Genomic DNA, 20,506 nt, shown 5'->3' on the forward strand with positions numbered 1-20,506 from the left:
TAGTTCTCTCATTTTCTCCGCATAGGCGGATAGTAGTTTGCACAGAACAGGAATGTCAGACCCCTGCCGGAGTCTGCACTAGTTGGGTCACGGTAAGTATGTTATTTAAACGTAATTTTAGATAGAAAATTTCCTAATATAATTATAAGTATGTCAAGTGATGACACAGTAAAGTACAATCCAACACAGTGCAGTGCAACAGAACATAGCTCGTCTTTACCAATACAGCAGGGAACGACGTGCGCCAGAGGCCCAGTGATGATGAAACACTGCGCAAAATTGTAGTGCCAGTGACCGTGGACAGGCACCAGCCACTGTGCTGCTGTTGAGCCGTCTGCTGCGTCCAGCACAATGCCAGCACTTAGTTTTCAATCTGAGGGCCCACAGTACTGCAGGGGTGGCAGGTGAGGGTGGCGAGGGGGGAAGCAGTGTGTATCGTGTATAGAGTTGGTTTAGCATTGATCCTCATGAACCTTTAACCCCCAGGCTGCCTGGATGACTAGATAACTTGTCAGCACAACCGTGTACGCTTCGCTGCCACAGTGACGAGATAACCGGTCACTGAAATATTCCGACTTTTCCCTGGTTCGTATTGAGTTCACTGACAAAAACGCTGGTAGCTTTTGCTTTGGGAGTCTTTCTAGATTCTACTGATAGCTGAAAACCCCATCTCCGTCATGAGGTAGTCCTTTATTTGAACGATTTGGTTGGGTTACTGGCTGTGTCTTGACTCGCGGGGACTGGACAAAGTGTACTGGGTCAGACAGGGGGAAGGGGGTGGGGGACTGGACAAAGTGTACTGGGTCAGACAGGGGGAAGGGGGGCGGGGGGAATGGACAAAGTGTACTGGGTCAGACAGGGGGAAGGGGGGCGGGGGGACTGGACAAAGTGTACTGGGTCAGACAGGGGGAAGAAGAGTTGGATGGAGGCTGAGGGGGCGTGGCCTTATGTGTATGTGTTAAGTCTGATTTAGTGATTATATGTGTACAATTAGTCTGTCTCATTATGAGTAGACATGTCTGATTATGTGTGTATGACATGTCTAATTATATGCATACTGCATGTCTGTCTGATTATGTGTGTATGACATGTCTAATTATATGCATACTGCATGTCTGTCTGATTATGTGTGTATGACATGTCTAATTATATGCATACTACATGTCTGTCTGATTATGTGTGTATGACATATCTAATTATATGCATACTGCTTGTCTGTCTGATTATGTGTCTGCATGTCTCTCTGATTATATGTGTGTGTGCGACATGTCTGTCTTAGATTATATGTGTGTATGACGTGTCTGTCTGACAATGTGTGAAGGACATGCCTGTCTATGTGTGAAGGACATGTCTGTCTGACAATGTGTGAAGGACATGCCTGTCTGACAATGTGTGAAGGACATGCCTGTCTATATGCCTGTCTGACAAAGTGTGAAGGACATGCCTGTCTGACAATGTGTGAAGGACATGTCTGTCTGACAATGTGTGAAGGACATGTCTGTCTGACTGTGTGTGAAGGACATGTCTGTCTGACAGTGTGTGAAGGACATGTCTGTCTGACAATGTGTGAAGGACATGTCTGTCTGACAGTGTGTGAAGGACATGTCTGTCTGACAATGTGTGAAGGACATGTCTGTCTGACTGTGTGTGAAGGACATGTCTGTCTGACAATTTGTGAAGGACCTGTCTGTCTGACCATGTGTGAAGGACATGTCTGTCTGACTGTGTGTGAAGGACATGTCTGTCTGACAATTTGTGAAGGACCTGTCTGTCTGACCATGTGTGAAGGACATGTCTGTCTGACAGTGTGTGAAGGACATGTCTGTCTGACAATGTGTGAAGGACATGTCTGTCTGACTGTGTGTGAAGGACATGTCTGTCTGACTATGTGTGAAGGACATGTCTGTCTGACAAAGTGTGAAGGACATGCCTGTCTGACAATGTGTGAAGGACATGTCTGTCTGACAATGTGTGAAGGACATGTCTGTCTGACAATGTGTGAAGGACATGTCTGTCTGACTATGTGTGAAGGACATGTCTGTCTGACAATTTGTGAAGGACCTGTCTGTCTGACTATGTGTGAAGGACATGTCTGTCTGACTGTGTGTGAAGGACATGTCTGTCTGACCATGTGTGAAGGACATGTCTGTCTGACTGTGTGTGAAGGACATGTCTGTCTGATAATGTGTGAAGGACATGTCTGTCTGACTATGTGTGAAGGACCTGTCTGTCTGACAGTGTGTGAAGGACATGTCTGTCTGACAATGTGTGAAGGACATGTCTGTCTGACTGTGTGTGAAGGACATGTCTGTCTGATAATGTGTGAAGGACATGTCTGTCTGACTATGTGTGAAGGACCTGTCTGTCTGACAGTGTGTGAAGGACATGTCTGTCTGACAATGTGTGAAGGACATGTCTGTCTGACAATGTGTGAAGGACATGTCTGTCTGACCATGTGTGAAGGACATGTCTGTCTGACAATTTGTGAAGGACCTGTCTGTCTGACAGTGTGTGAAGGACATGTCTGTCTGACAGTGTGTGAAGGACCTGTCTGTCTGACCATGTGTGAAGGACATGTCTGACTATGTGTGAAGGACATGTCTGTCTGACTATGTGTGAAGGACATGCCTGTCTGACTATGTGTGAAGGACATGTCTGTCTGACTATGTGTGAAGGACATGTCTGTCTGACTATGTGTGAAGGACATGTCTGTCTGACTATGTGTGAAGGACATGCCTGTCTGACTATGTGTGAAGGACATGCCTGTCTGACTATGTGTGAAGGACATGTCTGTCTGACAGCGTGTGAAGGACATGTCTGTCTGACTATGTGTGAAGGACATGTCTGTCTGACAACGTGTGAAGGACATGTCTGTCTGACTATGTGTGAAGGACATGTCTGTCTGACTATGTGTGAAGGACATGTCTGTCTGACAATGTGTGAAGGACCTGTCTGTCTGACCATGTGTGAAGGACAAGCCTGTCTGATTCCAGATGCCCCAGTCTCCAAGCGTGCCAAAGCTTCCTCCTCCAAGAAACAGTCTGCAGACAAGGGGAAGAAGTCCCCAGCAAAAAGGTTTGCCTTGTGCTTTCTTTGGGATTTCTTGCTTTGAACACAAACAAACCAGTCTTGGTGTGTGAGGCAGTAGCATTCTTGTGTGTTCTTCTTTGTTTGATTCAAACAAGGAAATGTTAGGTATTTGTGTACACCCATGGATATTCATATGTACTCCAGTGGACTTGCAAAAATACTTATACAGATAGATACTCATAGATTTTCTCTGAATCTGTGATTGCTGCCAACTGATGCGTACATATTTTTCAGAATGTTGATCATAAGCGGAGTCTCTTGTAATTTATGAACGATACTTGTACATAGAAGTGTGTACATTCTGTCACTTGTACCATTTTACCTGTAGTTTTTCAGGCAGCACACACACACACACACACACACACACACACACACACACACACACACACACACACACACACACACACACACACACAAGCTGAAGTACAAACACACACATGTATGCTAAAAAGAAATATGGAAGTTTAGAACAGTAGAATTTCCAGCCTGTGCAGTGAATCAAAAAAGAAAACACACAGATGTTTTCAGCACCGTTCTCTGTTTCTCTGCACAGTTTTGACATGTTCCTTTCGCAGTCTTCTGTCACCCAGAAAGAAAGCAGCAAGCATGATTGCATGTATGTGACAGCATATTTTGGTTTTTCTTTGTGCAGTGCTGTGCCTAAAGGGAGCAGCCCAGGACTGGCAGAGAGGGCAGCCTCCAGCATGATCCCCACTGCCTCACAGGGTCCAGCTGTGGCTGTGTCTGTGTCAGTAACCATGGTGACAGCATCATCAACGTCATCGTCACATGCCGTGTCCTGTGCACGGAGCCAGCCAGTGCTGACGACGTCCACTGTTGTGTGGTCACCCCATCAGCAGTCAGCAGCCACTGTCCCCAGCCCTGCCAGTCTGGCGTCCAGGACTGTGTGTGTCACCGTGGCAACCTCCCCCCTCTCCACACCCAGCGCTGCCACCAAGGTGTCCTCTCCTCAGACCTCATCGGTCTTGGCCAACATTCACTCTTTGCCATCGTCTGTGTCTTACACAGCGTCAGTGTCAACATCATCTCCTCAGTGTTCTGAGTCCACAGGCCTGGTGTCTGCCTTGTCGTCAGTGGTCAGTTCAACAGGTCCGTCATCAGTGAAGGCTTCTCTGTCCCCAACCGCCGCTTCTGTTGCCGCCACATCGGTCACTCTCAGTCGCACAGTGTCCATCACAAGCTCCCGAGCTGTGTGTGTGCAGTCCCCCCCTGCTGACCATGATGACACGGCCGCCTCCCAGTGGCCACAAACGGACACACACGAAGGACGGACAAAAGGCGGTGAGGGTGTGTCGCAGTGCGACGTCCCGGAGTGTGACATCATGGTTGAAGACCTGACTGAGGCGGCTGTGGAGGTGGAGATAGCGGATGACTGTGAGCAGGGGATGGACAGAGGTGGTGAGGTGGTGCCCCTGTCCCCCCCTGCCCACAGTGTGCTGGGGGACAGAGACAGAAAGAGTGTGGACACTCCCGGCAGGGTGGTTAGCAAGCCCTGTGTGCCTGCCACGTCCAAGTCGGTGTTCATCGTGCGCCAGCCCCCCGGTCAGCCGGAGTGCCCGGCAGAGGACCGCAGCCCACAGAAGGCAGGGGTGCTGCCTGGGGGGTGGCCTGAGGGTGGCAGCAAGGTGAGCAGTGTCAGAGAGGCGGGGGTGGGGGACGTCATGTCCATCGTCGAGCTGTCCCCACACAAGAAAGTGCCGGTGGTGTTGGCGGAAAGGAAGGAGCATGCTGGGAAACTGGTCAAGGTCATCTCTTCCCAGCAGATCCAGCAGCTTCCGGTGGCTGTGCAGAAAGTGGTGTCTGCCCAGCTGGCTCCGCCCACCTCCGCCACGGACGGGTGTGAGTCTCTCCCTCAGCAGCCCAAAACGGTGACCGTCCATGTAGCGGGGCCTTCACAGTCAGTGTTGGAATCTGCCGTCTCTGTTGTGGAAGATGTAGGTGTTTGTGTTTCCTTGCTTTGTGGTGTTCACAGTGACAAGTTCACGATGTCTGTGTGTGCCAAAATGTAACAGGAACAGTATTCATTATGTTCAGTGCTGTCTTGCACTTGCTGTTCTGTCAGATTAATGTTTTATTAATAATTTGTTTACTTGTCACTTTAGCAGTCAGAGAGTGTTGTTTTCAGGAGAATGGATGGATGTCAGGTTTGCAGATTTGTACTTCTGGTTTTTGATCTGACTGTCTGTGATGCATTCAGATTTAGAAAACACCTGCATGTGCAGGCTTAACAAGCCACTATGTTGGGAATGATTAAAATTTTCATGAGTTACACGCAACTTTGTTGAATGTACCACACCAACCAAATGTACTGCATAACTCTCTGGGTTGTTGACTGTTCTTTGCTAATCATGCGGAGAGGTGTTGCTCTGGTTTCTGCATACCTTTTCTGCTCCACAAATACTGAGATAGAGTGAGAATAGCTCTGGTTTCTGCATACCTTTTCTGCTCCACAAATGCTGAGACAGAGTGAGAATAGCTCTGGTTTCTGCATACCTTTTCTGCTCCACAAATACTGAGATAGAGTGAGAATAGCTCTGGTTTCTGCATACCTTTTCTGCTCCACAAATACCGAGATAGAGTGAGAATAGCTCTGGTTTCTGCATACCTTTTCTGCTCCACAAATACTGAGATAGAGTGAGAATAGCTCTGGTTTCTGCATACCTTTTCTGCTCCACAAATACTGAGATAGAGTGAGAATAGCTCTGGTTTCTGCATACCTTTTCTGCTCCACAAATACTGAGACAGAGTGAGAATAATGTCCACATCCTTCTGCCTGTTAGTGTTACATTGTATTGTAACATTGTAATACAACAATATAATTACAATACAATGTTTCTCACACAATGTGCATTGGTGGTGTTCATTTGTTTGTTTCAGTTGGAAAAAAAAAAAGAATAATAGAAAGTATAGAAAAGAAACCGTCAGCATTCTTGATATTGAATAATAATAGAAATGTATATATATGGTACTTCATCCAGAAAACTGGTCCAGGCGCCTCACAAAACACAGTTCAGCATCACACTTTGCGTCAGATTGCATCCTCAGGCATCTCAAGTTGTTGGTTCACTTGTCCCACCAGGCCAGCCCCAGGAAAGCAGGCCTCCCCCCTGGCCAGTCTCACAGGGAGTCCAGAGATGGTCCAGCTCTCAGCCAGCCCAGTGCATCACCGGGACAGGGTCAGTCCTCAGTGGATCTGACCGGCCAGGATGTGAAAGGGGCCAGAGCAGGCCAAGAGTCTGACACGCCAGCCACCAGGGCTGCAGGCAGCATGACTGACATGGACGCCATGCTGTCCGATGAGGATGAAAGCAGCGATGAGGAGGATGGGGAGGAGGAGGGGGTGGTTCCCGTCAGGGAGAGGTACGTCACCAGTGGAACCCAGACGCCCTACACCAAGAAGTGAGTGCTACTTCAGATTCAGGTTGCTTTTCTTTCTTATTTACTGTGCTAATTCTGGGACATCAGATTCAGGTTGCCTTTCTTTCTTATTTACTGTGCTAATTCTGGGACATCAGATTCAGGTTGCGTTTCTTTCTTCTTTACTGCGCTAATTCTGGGACATCAGATTCGGGTTGCTTTTCTTCTTTACTGTGCTAATTCTGGGACATCAGATTCAGGTTGCTTTTCTTTCTTACTGTGCTAATTCTGGGACATCAAATTCAGGTTGCTTTTCTTTCTTACTATGCTAATTCTGGGACATCAGATTCAGGTTGCGTTTCTTTCTTACTGTGCTAATTCTGGGACATCAGATTCAGGTTGCGTTTCTTTCTTCTTTACTGTGCTAATTCTGGGACATCACATTGAGATGTTGACTCTTTTCTTTATGGTGCTAATGCTGGGACTTCAGATTTGGGTATTTCTCTTTCTGTTTTTTTTTTTTTATTTTTTTTTTTTTTTTTTTTAAGTCTATTCAAAAAAACAACAGATGACATACACTGAGAAATAAGGAGCATGCGATGTGTTCGCTATATTTAGTTTTAGATGCAGTTAAATTTTATCTGTAACCTAATGAGATAAATAATGAGTGGGCGTATGTATGTTTGCTTCAAGGTTTGTGTGTGCACAGGCTTGTTTGTGTATATGTTGTACATGAATGCATGTATCTATGACTGTGTAACTTTGATTGTAAAAGCCACAAACTCCCTGTCTGGTAGGTGTGGACGTCAGACTGTTATCATTATCGTCACAAACATCAATCACCCCCACCCCTGACCTGTGCAACAGACTGTGTTATCATTATCGTCACAAACATCACTCACCCCCACCCCTGACCTGTGCAACAGACTGTGTTATCATTATCGTCACAAACATCACTCACCTCCACCCCCACCCCTGACCTGTGCAACAGACTGTGTTATCATTATCGTCACAAACATCACTCCCCACCACCCCTGACCTGTGCAACAGACTGTGTTATCATTATCGTCACAAACATCACTCACTCCCACCCCTGACCTGTGCAACAGACTGTGTTATCATTATCGTCACAAACATCACTCACCCCCACCCCCACCCCTGACCTGTGCAACAGACTGTGTTATCATTATCGTCACAAACATCACTCACCCCCACCCCTGACCTGTGCAACAGACTGTGTTATCATTATCGTCACAAACATCACTCACCCCCACCCCTGACCTGTGCAACAGACTGTGTTATCATTATCGTCACAAACATCACTCACCACCACCCATGACCTGTGTGACAGACTGTGTTATCATTATCGTCACAAACATCACTCACCACCACCCATGACCTGTGTGACAGACTGTGTTATCATTATCGTCACAAACATCACTCACCACCACCCATGACCTGTGCAACAGACTGTGTTATCATTATCGTCACAAACATCACTCACCCCCACCCCTGACCTGTGCGACAGACTGTGTTATCATTATCGTCACAAACATCACTCACCTCCACCCCCACCCCTGACCTGTGCAACAGACTGTGTTATCATTATCGTCACAAACATCACTCCCCCCCACCTCCACCCATGACCTGTGCAACAGATTGTGTTATCATTATCGTCACAAACATCACTCACCACCACCCCTGACCTGTGTGACAGACTGTGTTATCATTATCGTCACAAACATCACTCACCACCACCCCTGACCTGTGTGACAGACTGTGTTATCATTATCGTCACAAACATCACTCACCACCACCCATGACCTGTGCAACAGACTGTGTTATCATTATCGTCACAAACATCACTCACCACCACCCATGACCTGTGCAACAGACTGTGTTATCATTATCGTCACAAACATCACTCACCCCCACCACCACCCCTGACCTGTGCAACAGACTGTGTTATCATTATCGTCACAAACATCACTCCCCCCCACCTCCACCCCTGACCTGTGCAACAGACTGTGTTATCATTATCGTCACAAACATCACTCACCCCCACCCCTGACCTGTGCAACAGACTGTGTTATCATTATCGTCACAAACATCACTCACCCCCACCCATGACCTGTGCAACAGACTGTGTTATCATTATCGTCACAAACATCACTCACCACCACCCCTGACCTGTGCAACAGACTGTGTTATCATTATCGTCACAAACATCACTCACCCCCACCACCACCCATGACCTGTGCAACAGACTGTGTTATCATTATCGTCACAAACATCACTCCCCACCACCCCCACCCCTGACCTGTGCAACAGACTGTGTTATCATTATCGTCACAAACATCACTCACCCCCACCCCTGACCTGTGCAACAGACTGTTATCATTATCGTCACAAACATCACTCACCCCCACCCATGACCTGTGCAACAGACTGTGTTATCATTATCGTCACAAACATCACTCACCTCCACCCCTGACCTGTGCAACAGACTGTGTTGTCATTATCGTCACAAACATCACTCACCACCACCCATGACCTGTGCAACAGACTGTGTTATCATTATCGTCACAAACATCACTCACCCTCACCCATGACCTGTGCAACAGACTGACCAAGAAAGTGATCACGGTGCACGTGCACCCCCCCAGCAAGGACGGTGGTGTGGAGAACACGGAAGTTGTGGCCGTCACCAAGGTGGAGAAGGACGACGCTGCCAGCGACCTTGGCCAGTTGGTGAAAAGGGAGGCGATGCTGCAGGGCGACGTGGGGAACAGGAAGAGGAAGTACATCATTGTGGACCTGCCAGGGACCAGCACTGTCAAGCAGCCCCACAGCCACGACCTGCTGCAGGTCAGTTGGTTTGTCACCGTCAACAGTTTTCACTTGTGTGTGCGTCTAAGTGTTGTGCGTCAAACTCTTTCAGGACAAACAGTCTTCCCACTTGATGGAAAATCTGTGCTGGAAATTTCCTCTTTGTTTCTGGAGTTTTTTCCTTTTCTTTCTGAATCGTTTGTATTTCAGAACAGTTTCAGAATTTCTAGGTGGTGGGTTTTTGTTTTTTGTTTGTTTTATGAAGAATACTTTAGGATTGATGTTTGTTGTTTTATGAAAAACACTTTAGGATTGATGTTTGTTGTTTTATGAAAAAACACTTTTAGGATTGATGTTTGTTGTTTTATGAAAACACTTTAGGATTGATGTTTGTTGTTTTAAGAAGAACGCTTTAGGATTGATGTTTGTTGTTTTATGAAGAACACTTTAGGATTGATGTTTTATGAAAAACACTTTAGGATTGATGTGTGTTGTTTTATGAAAAACACTTTTAGGATTGATGTTTGTTGTTTCATGAAAAACACTTTAGGATTGATGTTTGTTGTTTTATGAAGAACACTTTAGGATTGATGTTTGTTGTTTTATGAAGAACACTTTAGGATTGATGTTTGTTGTTTTATGAAGAACACTTTAGGATTGATGTTTGTTGTTTTATGAAGAACACTTTAGGATTGATGTTTGTTGTTTTATGAAGAACACTTTAGGATTGATGTTTGTTGTTTTATGAAGAACACTTTAGGATTGATGTTTTATGAAAAACACTTTAGGATTGATGTTTGTTGTTTTATGAAAAACACTTTAGGATTGATGTTTGTTGTTTTATGAAGAACACTTTAGGATTGATGTTTGTTGTTTTATGAAGAACACTTTAGGATTGATGTTTTATGAAAAACACTTTAGGATTGATGTTTGTTGTTTTATGAAGAACACTTTAGGATTGATGTTTGTTGTTTTATGAAGAACACTTTAGGATTGATGTTTTATGAAAAAACACTTAGGATTGATGTTTTATGAAAAACACTTTAGGATTGATGTTTATTGTTTTATGAAGAACACTTTAGGATTGATGTTTATTGTTTTATGAAGAACACTTTAGGATTGTTGTTTTTTGAAGAACACTTTAGGATTGTTTTGTGAAGAATACTTTAGGATAAGAAGACTTTAGGATTGATGTTTTTTGAAGAAGACTTTAGGATTGATGATTGATGTTTTATAAAGAAGACTTTAGGATTGATGTTTTTTGAAGAAGACTTTAGGATTGATGTTTTTTGAAGATACTTTAGGATTGTTGTTTTATGAAGAACATTTTAGGATTGTTTTATGAAGAACACTTTAGGATTGATTTTTTATGAAGAAGACTACAGGATTGATGTTTTATGAAGAATACTTTAGGATTGTTTTATGAAGAAGACTTTAGGATTGAAGTTTTATGAAGAAGACTTTAGGATTGATGTTTTATGAAGAAGACTTTAGGATTGATGTTTGTTGTTTTATGAAGAACACTTTAGGATGGATTTTTTATGAAGAACACTGTAGGATTGATGTTTGTTGTTTTATGAAGAACACTTTAGGATTGATGTTTTATGAAGAACACTTTAGGATTGATGTTTTATGAAGAACACTTAGGATTGTTGTTTTATGAAGAACACTTTAAGATTGTTTTATGAAGAACACTTTAGGATTGATGTTTTTTGAAGAACACTTTATGATTGATGTTTTATGAAGAACACTTTAGGATTGATGTTTTATGAAGAAGACTTTAGGGTTGTTGTTTTATGAAGAACACTTTAGGGTTGTTGTTTTATGAAGAACACTTTAGGATTGTTTTATGAAGAACACTTTAGGATTGATGTTTTATGAAGAATACTTTAGGATTGATGTTTTATGAAGAATACTTTAGGGTTGATGTTGACAGCCCTGACAGGCCCTGACAGTACAGCTGGGCTGTCAGCAACAAACATGTTGATGTATTGGAAAGGACTCTCAGCATTGTTGAAGAATCAATTGATTGCCAGCATTCCAGTGTTGTAACTTAACCAAGTGATGGAAGGGAGGAAGAGAAACTGTTGTTTTCTTCGTTCGTATCTTTCTCTTTTTTTTTCCAGATACTTTTTATCCATCTTTATATTATATATATTGTGGTCACCCTGGTGGAAGTCTGAGTGAGAAGGTAAAGAAGGAATAATTTGAGATGGTAACTGGTATTGACAGCACTGGCTGTAACCAGCACGTCACGCATTGTTGCTCGGTTCTTGTCTGTAGAGTGGAGAGGTGGTGGACATGTGTAACTGGTATTGACCGCACTGGTTCTAAGTTCTGACCAACATGTGAAGCGTTGTTGCTTGGTTCTGGTGGCTCTAGGGTGGAGATTGTTGGACATGTGTAACTGGTATTGACAATGACAGCCCTGGTTGATGACGTGTCGTTGCTGGGTTCCTGTGTCAGCAGAGCGGAGAGATGGTGGAGGTGGGTGAGGGGAGGGAACTGGCGGGGCAGGAAGGGAGGGAAGGCCCTGAGCACGCCACCGAGGGGGAGGCCAAGAAGGAGAAGTACATCATCGTCGACCTGCCGGAGGGCTCCACCGTCAAGCAGCCCTATGTCCGACGCACAGAGAGAATTGATGTAAGGGGTGGAGTTAGTTGTTTAGTTTGTGTGTGTGTAGACATATATTTGTTCATTTATTTTGTTATTTATGCACATGTATATAGATGGTTATGAATAGATACGTAGAACCCCTACTTTGGATTAACAAGATAGCTGGCATAAGTGTTAGTGAGAGATTTTTAAACTCACATCCTACTACTCTTGGCCTCCAAACCCCGCTCCAAGTGCACATCAGTCTTTCAGGTTCAGCGTCAAACTTACACTCTTGTTTGATGCTTCTTCCACTTATGTGTGGAAACAGGTAAGGACTGAGTTGACAAATTATGAGACGTGAGGGTTTTACTGATTTTGTACCGTGTTGTATCACTTTTTGTCACAATGGATTTCTCTGTAAGAAATTCAGGCTGCTCTCCTCAGGGAGAGCGAGTCAGGACATTGCTGCACAACCCCTCTTTTCTTTTTCTGCATACCTGTTTGGTTTACTGTCAATGTGCATTTTTAGTTTTATGCAGAATTTTTCCAGGGTCAACCCCTTTTTTGTCGCCATGGGTTCCTTTACATGGTTTTATTGCATGCCACATCATCTCGTCCAAAAGACTAGCACCCAGACCACCACAAAAGGTCTGGTGGAGGGAGAAGCAAAAATCCAGGCCTGTATAACTGAGGGAGTTGAACCTGACGACACTGGATTCCTAGTCGGGTGGTTTGGCCGCATGTTGTTTGGTTTCTTGTGTGTACAATACATCTTTATTCATCCATTTTGGAAATTAATTAATTACATATTGCCTTCTATTTCCACTTTCTGCAACTGTGCATATTATTATATTCACACGCAAGACATGCACACATCACTTACATGTGCACTGACTGACATACACGTATTGACACGCTTAGAACAGTGGAAAACAGGCATATGTTCACAGACTAATGACTGCAGTAGAAACAGACACAGGGAGCATTGGCCAAGTCAGGAGCAGGATCATTTCCATGTGGTTAGTGGTTCATGGCAGCTGTTGTACGTTGTGTGCATGGTGCATTTTGTTGACAGTCTGATCCAGACTTCTACACAGTGGACGAGAAAGGTCTGTTCACCTGCCACCTCTGTCAGTTCCAGACCTACCGCCGCCCAAACTTCTACAAACACAAGAAAAAACATTTGGGTAGGTCTGCGTGAAAAAGGATATCACTGCTGTGTTGTGGAGCGTGTGATCTGACCACTGGTCATACTGGAGGCCAGGTAGTGCAAGATGTTGGTTGGAACAGGACATTTTGGCCACATTGTCTGACATTTTGACCACATTGTCTGACATTTTCAGGTGTTTTTCAAAGTGGTGAAAAAATTGTAGCCAGTCATGTTTAATTATGGAAATGTGTTAAGTTAGAAATGCAGTTTTCCTTTTTCTCTTGGTGTTGAGGCCTTTTTTGTCCAATCTGAACTCTTAACCCTTTGAGCCCTGAGTTCCTGAGCAATTTTAACCTTTCTGCCTGAGCTCCTGAGCCAGAATTTTCAAAGAATTGGTATTAAACTCTTTGAGCTCTGACCACCGCTTTACCGGTGGCAGAGAAAAATGACATAATGCCCGGCCACCAGTTGAGCGGTGTGTAAACACTTGAAGCGTGCAGAGTCTCAACCTGGCCCGTCAGGGCAGAAATCGGGGACAAAACGTGCGAGAAAGCAACTGTACACAATACAGCAAATAATTGATATGCTTGATGATTTATCGGAAGTAGAGTATGACAATGATTACTCTGATAGTGGGGTGGAATTTGAATAGGATGATTTTGCTACAGATAGTGATGTTGAAAATGAATCTGAGCATGCAGAATCAGTTGATCAAAGGAGGCGTGTCAGGTCATGGTAGAAATCAATGTTTTTTATCCAAAGCACATGCACAAAACACAGTGAGGGGGTGCGGCAATATTGGTACTGCGTTCGCTGGCGTCGGAATATTACCGTTTTTCTGATTGGCTCTTCAATATAAGTCAACCAATAGCAAAACACAACACAAGTGTTTACGCACCGCTCAACCGGTGGCCAGGCATTATGCCACCCCTCCCCACCACCGGTAAAGCGGTGGTCAGGGCTCAAAGGGTTAAACAAATCTTGCCACTGTATATGCATATAAGATTTAAAAATTATTATGAGCTTACAGTAAGGATTTATAGGTTATGAATGACCCCTACACATCCACACACACAAAAAAGTCACAAAAACTTGTTTGATGACGGGCAGGTTTGCGGCCGTACGCATGTGATCAGTGTGCATACCGGGCAGCCACCTCCAGCAACCTGAAGCGCCACCAGGAGATCCACAAGGACATCCGCAACCACAAGTGTCCCATGTGCGACCTGTTCTTCCGCCAGAAGATCCACCTGGAACGACACATCAAGTACCGCCATGAGGCAAGGGACATAATACTGGTTTGGGGGGTCAAGTATGTCCATGAGGCAAGGGACATAATGCTGGCTTGGTTGGGGGGGGGGGGTCAAGGGACATAATACTGGTTTGGGGGGTCAAGTATCTCCATGAGGCAAGGGGCATAATGCTGGTTTGGGGGGTCATGTATCAGCAAAGGACATAATACTGGTTTGGGGGGGGTCAAGTATCTCCATGAGGCAAGGGACATAATACTGGTTTGGGGAGGGTCAAGTATCTCCATGAGGCAAGGGACATAATACTGGTTTGGGGGGTCAAGTATCTCCATGAGGCAAGGGACATAATACTGGTTGGGGGGGTCAAGGGACATAATAATGGTTTGAGGGTCAAGTATCGCCATGAGACAAGGGGCATAATGCTGGTTTGGGGGGTTAAGTATCGCCATGAGGCAAGGGACATATTGCTGGTTTGGGGGGTCAAGTATCGCCATGAGGCAAGGGACATAATACTGGTTTGGGGGGTCAAGTATCGCCATGAGGCAAGGGACATAATACTGGTTTGGGGTGTCAAGTATGGCCATGAAGCAAGAGACATAATGCTGGTTTGGGGTGTCAAGTATGGCCATGAGGCAAGGGACATATTGCTGGTTTGGGGGGTCAAGTATCGCCATGAGGCAAGGGACATATTGCTGGTTTGGGGGGTCAAGTATCGCCATGAGGCAAGGGACATAATGCTGGTTTGGGGGGTCAAGTATCGCCGTGAGGCAAGGGACATAATGCTGGTATCATCAGACAAGGGGAGAAAGGGTGAAAGTGTTGAAAGCCAGACCCATGGGAACACAGTACTGGCAGACAGATTGTCTGAACCCTTGGCTGCCCCTTGCTGTGTGACAGCAGGTGAAGTCTGAACCCTTGCTGTGTGACAGAAGGTCAAGTCTGAACCCTTGCTGTGTGACAGGAGGTCAAGTCTGAACCCTTGCTGTGTGACAGGAGGTGAAGTCTGAACCCTTGCTGTGTGACAGAAGGTGAAGTCTGAACCCTTGCATAATCTTGCTGTGTGACAGCAGGTCAAGTCTGAACCCTTGCTGTGTGACAGAAGGTGAAGTCTGAACCCTTGCTGTGTGACAGAAGGTGAAGTCTGAACCCTTGCTGTGTGACAGAAGGTGAAGTCTGAACCCTTGCTGTGTGACAGGAGGTGAAGTCTGAACCCTTGCTGTGTGACAGGAGGTGAAGTCTGAACCCTTGCATCATCTTTCTGTGTGACAGGAGGTGAAGTCTGAACCCTTGCATCATGTTGCTGTTTGACAGGAGAAGAAGGTGAAGTGCCCGCTGTGTGACTACGTGTGTGCCAATGAGAACCCCGACCTGAAGGTTCACATCAAGCGGCGGCACATCCCCCAGCTGGGGTCCCAGGAAGCCATCAGCGCCTTCAAGTGCAGCGAGTGTGGCATCGTGGCCAGCAGCAAGCGCGACCTGCGCCAGCACCTCAAGTTCCACAGCAAGGGCCCAGAGCTGAAGTTGTTCTGCAATGTGAGTGACATTATGTGGTGTTGGGGGGAGGTGGGGTGGTGTGTGTGCAGAGCTGTAACTGTTCTGCTATTCTGCTGGTACTGGTTGGACATGACTATCATACATAGGTATACATGTGTGTGTGTGTGCAGATGTGCAGCTTTGTGACGGACTTTGTGTGTGTGTGTGTGTGTGCAGATGTGCAGCTTTGTGATGGACTTTGTGTGTGTGTGTGTGTGCAGATGTGCAGCTTTGTGATGGACTTTGTGTGTGTGTGTGTGTGCAGATGTGCAGCTTTGTGATGGACTTTGTGTGTGTGTGCAGATGTGCAGCTTTGTGATGGACTTTGTGTGTGTGTGCAGATGTGCAGCTTTGTTACGGACTCTGTGTGTGTGCAGATGTGCAACTTTGTGGTGGACTCTGTGTGTGTGTGTGTGTGTGTGCAGATGTGCAGCTTTGTGGCGGACTCTGTGTGAGTGTGTGCAGCTTTGTGGCGGACTCTGTGTGTGTGCAGATGTGCAACTTTGTGGCGGACTCTGTGTGTGTGTGTGTGTGTGTGTGTGCAGATGTGCAGCTTTGTGGCGGACTTTGTGTGTGTGCAGATGTGCAGCTTTGTGGCGGACTCTGTGTGTGTGTGCAGATGTGCAGCTTTGTGGCGGACTCTCTGTGTGTGTGCAGATGTGCAGCTTTGTTACGGACTCTGTGTGTGTGCAGATGTGCAGCTTTGTGACAGACTCTGTGTGTGTGCAGTTTTGTGATGGACTGTGTGTGTGTGTGCAGATGTGCAGCTTTGTGACAGACTCTGTGTGTATGTGCAGTTTTGTGATGGACTGTGTGTGTGTGCAGATGTGCAGTTTTGTGACAGACTCTGTGTGTGTGTGTGTGTGCAGATGTGCAGCTTTGTGACAGATTCTGTGTGTGTGTGCAGATGTGCAGCTTTGTGACGGACTGTGAGAGTCGGCTGCGCCGGCACCAGTACATCCACACCAAGGAGAAGCCTTTCCAGTGCGGGCTGTGCGACTACCGCGGCTCCCAGAAAGAGCACGTGCTGAGGCACATGCGCACACAGCACAACATCGAGATTGAGCGCAAACACCGCATCAAGAAGCAAAGCCAGGACAAGGCATCTGGTGAGTGGTGAGGATGAAATACAGGGGAGGTCATATTATACAGCAACGGAGACCTGCCACTCTTGTGTGTGGGAGGCCAGCCTCTGAATCATACCCCAGGTGTGCTTCAGGGTCTGGAGTTCTTCAGCTGTTCTGTGCCAGGGGCAAGAGGTGTTATAATCAATGGCGGCTACTAGCCACAGCTCCTTTGGAGTTCCTCACTTGGGCATAGCAGTACTTTGCACAGGACGGGAATCAAACCCTGCTGGAGTCTGCTCCAGTGACTCTGGTAAATAGGTTATGTTCAACATTATTGGACTCTCTGTGCTCTCTGCACTCTCAAACTGCATGTTTGTTGCATATCTGTGATGCATGTGCGTCTGTATGTGTGTCTGCAGGTTTTACATTTATTTGCCTATTTGTCTTCTTTTTTTTTTTCTTTTTTTTTCTTTTTTTAATTATTATTATCATTATTTAAGAAATTTTTTTCTCAAGGCTTGACTAAGCACGTTGGGTCACATTGCTGGTCAGGCATCTGCTTGGCAAATGTGGTGTAGCGTATATGGATTTGTCCAAACGTAGTGACGCCTCCTTGAGCTACTGATACTGATACTGATACTCTCTCTGTACGAACAACAGAGGTGACAATGAGACAGCGTTTCACAGCTGCTGACATCATTAACAAGTCATCAGCAGAAGATTCCTACACTGAAGATGTAGAGGTGGATGAAGACACAGAATACAGCAGTTCTGAAGATGTAGAGGTGGATGAAGACACAGAATACAGCAGTTCTGAAGATGTAGAGGTGGATGAAGACACAGAGTACAGCAGTTCTGAAGATGTAGAGGTGGATGAAGACAGAATACAGCAGTTCTGAAGATGTAGAGGTGGATGAAGACACAGCGTACAGCACTTCTGAAGATGTAGAGGTGGATGAAGACAGAATACAGCAGTTCTGAAGGTGTAGAGGTGGATGAAGACACAGAGTACAGCAGTTCTGAAGATGTAGAGGTGGATGAAGACACACAGTACAGCAGTTGTGAAGATGTAGAGGTGGATGAAGACACAGAGTACAGCAGTTCTGAAGATGTAGAGGTGGATGAAGACAGAGTACAGCAGTTCTGAAGATGTAGAGGTGGATGAAGACAGAGTACAGCAGTTCTGAAGATGTAGAGGTGGATGAAGACAGAGTACAGCAGTTCTGAAGATGTAGAGGTGGATGAAGACAGAGTACAGCAGTTGTGAAGATGTAGAGGTGGATGAAGACAGAGTACAGCAGTTCTGAAGATGTAGAGGTGGATGAAGACAGAGTACAGCAGTTCTGAAGATGTAGAGGTGGATGAAGACAGAGTACAGCAGTTCTGAAGATGTAGAGGTGGATGAAGACAGAATACAGCAGTTCTGAAGATGTAGAGGTGGATGAAGACAGAGTACAGCAGTTCTGAAGATGTAGAGGTGGATGAAGACAGAGTACAGCAGTTGTGAAGATGTAGAGGTGGATGAAGACAGAGTACAGCAGTTGTGAAGATGTAGAGGTGGATGAAGACAGAGTACAGCAGTTGTGAAGATGTAGAGGTGGATGAAGACACAGAATACAGCAGTTCTGAAGATGTAGAGGTGGATGAAGACACAGAATACAGCAGTTGTGAAGATGTAGAGGGGGATGAAGACAGAGTACAGCAGTCCTGAAGATGTAGAGGTGGATGAAGACAGAATACAGCAGTTCTGAAGATGTAGAGGTGGATGAAGACACAGAGTACAGCAGTTGTGAAGATGTAGAGGTGGATGAAGACACAGAGTACAGCAGTTCTGAAGATGTAGAGGTGGATGAAGACACAGAAAACAGCAGTTGTGAAGATGTAGAGGTGGATGAAGACACAGAATACAGCAGTTGTGAAGATGTAGAGGTGGATGAAGACACAGAATACAGCAGTTGTGAAGATGTAGAGGTGGATGAAGACAGAGTACAGCAGTTGTGAAGATGTAGAGGTGGATGAAGACACAGAATACAGCAGTTCTGAAGATGTAGAGGTGGATGAAGACACAGAATACAGCAGTTGTGAAGATGTAGAGGTGGATGAAGACAGAGTACAGCAGTTGTGAAGATGTAGAGGTGGATGAAGACACAGAGTACAGCAGTTCTGAAGATGTAGAGGTGGATGAAGACAGAGTACAGCAGTTCTGAAGATGTAGAGGTGGATGAAGACACAGAGTACAGCAGTTCTGAAGATGTAGAGGTGGATGAAGACACAGAATACAGCAGTTCTGAAGATGTAGAGGTGGATGAAGACAGAATACAGCAGTTGTGAAGATGTAGAGGTGGATGAAGACACAAAGTACAGCAGTTGTGAAGATGTAGAGGTGGATGAAGACACAGAGTACAGCAGTTCTGAAGATGTAGAGGTGGATGAAGACAGTACAGCAGTTGTGAAGATGTAGAGGTGGATGAAGACACACAGTACAGCAGTTGTGAAGATGTAGAGGTGGATGAAGACACAGAGTACAGCAGTTCTGAAGATGTAGAGGTGGATGAAGACAGAGTACAGCAGTTCTGAAGATGTAGAGGTGGATGAAGACAGAATACAGCAGTTGTGAAGATGTAGAGGTGGATGAAGACAGAGTACAGCAGTTCTGAAGATGTAGAGGTGGATGAAGACACAGCAGTTGTGAAGATGTAGAGGTGGATGAAGACAGAATACAGCAGTTCTGAAGATGTAGAGGTGGATGAAGACAGAGTACAGCAGTTCTGAAGATGTAGAGGTGGATGAAGACAGAATACAGCAGTTGTGAAGATGTAGAGGTGGATGAAGACAGAGTACAGCAGTTCTGAAGATGTAGAGGTGGATGAAGACACAGCAGTTGTGAAGATGTAGAGGTGGATGAAGACAAAATACAGCAGTTCTGAAGATGTAGAGGTGGATGAAGACAGAGTACAGCAGTTCTGAAGATGTAGAGGTGGATGAAGACAGAGTACAGCAGTTCTGAAGATGTAGAGGTGGATGAAGACACAGAATACAGCAGTTCTGAAGATGTAGAGGTGGATGAAGACAGAGTACAGCAGTTCTGAAGATGTAGAGGTGGATGAAGACACAGAGTACAGCAGTTCTGAAGATGTAGAGGTGGATGAAGACAGAATACAGCAGTTCTGAAGACGAAAGCTACTGTATTGTCTGGGCCTTTCAGTTAACCACTGACAATGTGTAGTCATCACTGTTGATGTCATTTTGACGAACAAAATGATTATAAAAAAAAGAAAAAGAAAAGAAAAATGCATGCACACATACACATGTATACAAATCATACTGTTCGTACAAAATTGTCTCGAGGTCAGAACTTATCAGTGAGTCATTACCAATTTTCTTTGTTTTTGATATACTATGTGAATTCTCATATATTTTCTTGGTAAAATGCTACAGGCATTCTTAGCTTTTTGTGTGTGATGAATGTTGAGCTAAATATTTTTGGTTAAAGACAGTGTGCCAGTGTGGTGTGTAGGTCAGTGCCCCCTGTACAGCCCGATGATGACAGCACTGCGCAAATTTGATGTGTCAGCGTTGCAGAGCAGGCTCCAGTGCTGACTGTGCTGTAG

General features: G+C 45.3%; 1 protein-coding gene across 2 annotated transcripts in view; it reads left to right on the plus strand.

The window, feature by feature from the left end:
* The window catches only part of LOC143297803 (uncharacterized), a 46,561-nt gene that overhangs the window by 6,470 nt on the left and 19,585 nt on the right, over nucleotides 1–20,506 (plus strand). For both annotated transcript variants that reach the window (XM_076610306.1, XM_076610305.1), the window contains exons 5-13: nucleotides 2,994–3,075; nucleotides 3,743–5,045; nucleotides 6,191–6,510; nucleotides 9,093–9,336; nucleotides 11,767–11,940; nucleotides 12,971–13,082; nucleotides 14,156–14,325; nucleotides 15,607–15,828; nucleotides 16,736–16,937. In XM_076610306.1, the coding sequence (XP_076466421.1) occupies nucleotides 2,994–3,075; nucleotides 3,743–5,045; nucleotides 6,191–6,510; nucleotides 9,093–9,336; nucleotides 11,767–11,940; nucleotides 12,971–13,082; nucleotides 14,156–14,325; nucleotides 15,607–15,828; nucleotides 16,736–16,937 (2,829 nt within the window). The remainder of the gene's footprint in view (nucleotides 1–2,993; nucleotides 3,076–3,742; nucleotides 5,046–6,190; nucleotides 6,511–9,092; nucleotides 9,337–11,766; nucleotides 11,941–12,970; nucleotides 13,083–14,155; nucleotides 14,326–15,606; nucleotides 15,829–16,735; nucleotides 16,938–20,506) is intronic.

Source organism: Babylonia areolata, chromosome 23 (genome assembly GCF_041734735.1).
Source record: "Babylonia areolata isolate BAREFJ2019XMU chromosome 23, ASM4173473v1, whole genome shotgun sequence".
Classification (NCBI taxonomy): Eukaryota; Metazoa; Mollusca; class Gastropoda; order Neogastropoda; family Buccinidae; genus Babylonia; species Babylonia areolata.